General features: G+C 56.3%; 1 protein-coding gene across 1 annotated transcript; it reads left to right on the top strand.

Moving 5' to 3' along the window:
* Nucleotides 1–207: 207 nt before the first annotated feature.
* irf2bp2a (interferon regulatory factor 2 binding protein 2a) lies at nucleotides 208–3006 on the top strand. The gene is made up of 2 exons (XM_078541725.1): nucleotides 208–1472; nucleotides 1911–3006. Exons 1-2 carry the CDS (start codon nucleotides 611–613, stop codon nucleotides 2606–2608), a joined length of 1560 nt encoding a protein of 519 aa, XP_078397851.1. The 5' UTR covers nucleotides 208–610; the 3' UTR covers nucleotides 2609–3006.
* The last annotated feature ends 469 nt before the right edge of the window (nucleotides 3007–3475 follow it).

Here is a 3475-nt window from a genome sequence, read left to right as displayed (position 1 = left end):
GTTGGTTGGTTTGGGGGGGTGGGAAGGACAATGGAGCTACGTCACCAGAGGCCCCGCGCGCCCGCTCTATGTATGAGGAAGGAGGCTCGGCGACGACGCATGCGCGAAGAGCTGTCGACTAAAACGGTTCGCCGAGAGGGAAAGAAAGACGGACCGAGGAGGGAGGGGAGGGGGAAGCGGAGAGTGATTGACAGGTGACGTCAGGCCAGGGTGAGCGAGTAGCAGCACGAGAAGGGGGCAGTGAGAGGGAGAGCGAGTCCGGGGCGCGCGCTCCGGGGACAGGCGCTGCCATGAAGTTGCAACTTAGTAACCATTTCATGTAGATACTTTGTTTCTTTTTGTTTTTATTTTGTATCCGTTTGCATTGAGATTGTTGCAAAGTCAGCAGGAAGGAGAGAGAGAAGGGAGAGGGGAGACGGTGGGGAATCCTGCATTACACACACACACACACACATACAGTGAGACACACACCCACCCGGACACACTGAGAGCAGCCAGTGCAACACACTCGCCGGAGACCCCCCCCCCCCCCCCAAAACACACACACTCCTCCTCCTCTCTCCCTCTTCCTTTTCCACACACACACACACAGACTCTCGGAGCCGCCGCCATGTCGTCCGCCGCGGTCGCCTCCACCCGGAGACAGTCGTGTTACCTGTGCGACTTGCCCCGCATGCCGTGGGCGATGATCTGGGACTTCACCGAGCCCGTCTGCAGAGGATGCGTCAACTACGAGGGAGCGGACCGCATCGAGTTCGTGATCGACACCGCCCGCCAGCTGAAGCGGGCTCACGGTTTCCAGGAGGGCCGATCCCCCGGACCGGCCGCCGGTAAAGCCACGCTGACCAAAGAGAGCAGCTCGCCGCAGCTGGTGCACCCGGCGGACGGCTGCTCGTCCAGGCCGCCCCAGCCGCTGGACCGTTACCCGCTGGCCTCGGACCGGCCTCCCCCTCGCCTGGAGTTCCCGCCGGCCCGCCAGAACGGCACCGGCTCCCTGCTCAACGGCTACTCGAAAGCGGACGAGCCGCCCGAGCTGAACCGCCAGAGCCCCAACTCGAGGAGGGCGCACGGGGCGCCGCCTCCTCCCAACCTGGTGCCCATGGTGAACGGGAGCTCGCACCCCCTGCCTCCTCCCCCGCCGCCTACTTCGCAGCCGCACGGCGTTAACGGGCGCCTCCTGGATGTAAACAAACGGCCCGGAGGCGGCGGCGGCTCCTCGGGCGCCCCCGCCGAACACGAGGCGGCCAAGGACAGCAAACACCGAGCCGACGAGCTGGCCGACAGCCTCAAGAGCCGGGGGGAGGAGTGGGCCGGTAAGCCCAAGACGGTGAAGGAGACGTTGATGAGCCTGGCCGGACACCCGCCCTTCGACGTGAGGTTCAAGAAGGAGCATTCGCTGCAGCACGGCCGGGTGCTGGCTTTCGATGCCACGGCGGCGGCGGCAGCAGCAGCGGCCGCAGCGGCTAAATCAGGTATGCAAACTGAATGGGAGTTTGTGCAGGAGCTTCCCGGCTCTGCAAGTGTCTTGATGCAAAAAGTGTGACTGGTGTAAACTAGGCCAGCGGAGGCTGCATTGCATGCAAAAGGGGAACCATATATCTGTGGGTGCAAGAAGTGGGTCAGTGTGAAATGAAAGTTAGGCTCGGGGGAGGAGGAGGGGGGGGTAGGGGGCGGAAATGGGGCGGGGGTTACCTTTTGCTCGACTTGAGATGATATCTAGTAAGAGGAGGCCATTCGGCCCGTCAGGCCTGTGACAGCAGCAGCGTGCCACTTCCAGGAAGTGGCCTTGACTGCAGTGGGAGCCAGTTTTTAAGGTGCTTGCTGTTATCCTTTTTTGTTGCCAAACAGCCTTTAATGTAACATCCCCTCGTCCCTACCCTTCCTCTCCCCCCTTCCTCATCCCTCACCAGGTACCCGAGGAGGCCGCAAGAGGAAAGCGTCACCCGAGCCTGAATCAGAAGGGACCGGGCCACCCCTCGGCAGCAAGGTCAACGGAGAGGGGCAACCGTGGCCCCTGATGCCAACTGACAGCCTGAAAATGACACCGGCGCCCTACGCCCCCTCGCCATCCCCCCACTCCACGCCGCCGGACGCCGGGCAGAATGGACAGTCTCCCATGGCCGCCCTGATCCTGGTGGCGGACAATGCGGGCAGCGTGCACTCGCCAAAGGAAGCTGGACAGGTCCACTCGACCACCCGACGCAACAGCAGCAGCCCCCTATCGCCATCGTCCCTGAGCCAGAGGCGGATGGGCCACCGGGACACCTCGGCATCAGGGGGTAACCCTCACCCGGGCATAGAGCCGGTGCACCCGCCAAACATTCCAGACTCCTCGGTGCCCAGCAGTGTGCCACTCTGCTGTACAATATGCCACGAACGCTTGGAGGACACCCACTTCGTGCAGTGCCCATCGGTGCCCTCGCACAAATTCTGCTTCCCCTGCTCGAGGGAGAGCATCAAGCAACAGGGGGCCACGGGCGAGGTGTACTGCCCCAGCGGAGAGAAATGCCCACTGGTTGGCTCCAACGTGCCATGGGCTTTCATGCAAGGAGAGATTGCCACCATCCTGGCTGGGGATGTCAAAGTAAAAAAGGAGAGAGACCCATGATTCGTTTGTGTGTTTGTGTTTTTTTAAAAAAAAGAGAAAGACACTCTTGAAACCACCCCTCAAAAAACTGATTAATTGTATATACTCAACACGTAAACATGGCTGTACAATTTTGATTTTCAATACATTGTGTTTCTATATTTTTTGAAGATTAAGAAGGTATGTACTCATGATCGTTTTTTTCTGCTCTTTCTCTCTCTCTCTGATGTAAATCGTTATTATACATTATTGGAAAAATCTTTCTGTACTGGCCTTTTCTTGGTGACAGTAACTGTTTAATGTAGACTGTGACTAACATTGCTTTCAGAGCACTTGGCAAAAAAAAAACTGAATGCTTCTAGTTGTACCTGTATGCACTTGTTAAAATTGCCAAATACAGTTTTCTGGCATTTTATTAATACCTTTGTTAGTGTCTGTGATTACTTCTTCCTTGTAGTGAGTAAGGCTTGATTGGAGAGGGTGTACAATGACAGTGTTGGTGAGTGCTGTGATGTCACTGGGTACAGTAGGGCGTGGTTATATATAAAATGAAAAACTGCTATGGTTTGACCTTGAAAACTGCAGACGTTTCTGTTTTAATGAGTAGCAAGGCAGTATGCATGTACTTTGACTTCAGTAGCATGACTCTTATTGTCTAGCTGTTGATTTTTGTTCTTTAGACTGACTGACTGACTGTGTAGCAACTACTCAGGAAGTGCCAGAATTGCCTATGGCATCTTTTTCTCTCTCTCTCTCACACTCACACTCTCTCTCTCTCTCACACACACACACACCCCCCCCTGAGTTGGGTGGAGTAAATCTGTAAATTCCTCCCCCCTTCCCCTATGGGCTATTATACTTGCTTGGCATAATTCAATGTTTAGATTT

Source organism: Cetorhinus maximus, chromosome 5 (genome assembly GCF_964194155.1).
Source record: "Cetorhinus maximus chromosome 5, sCetMax3.hap1.1, whole genome shotgun sequence".
In the NCBI taxonomy this organism is placed as follows: Eukaryota; Metazoa; Chordata; class Chondrichthyes; order Lamniformes; family Cetorhinidae; genus Cetorhinus; species Cetorhinus maximus.
Note: the sequence above shows the minus strand (reverse complement) of the source record. Positions and strands in the feature narration are given on the sequence as shown.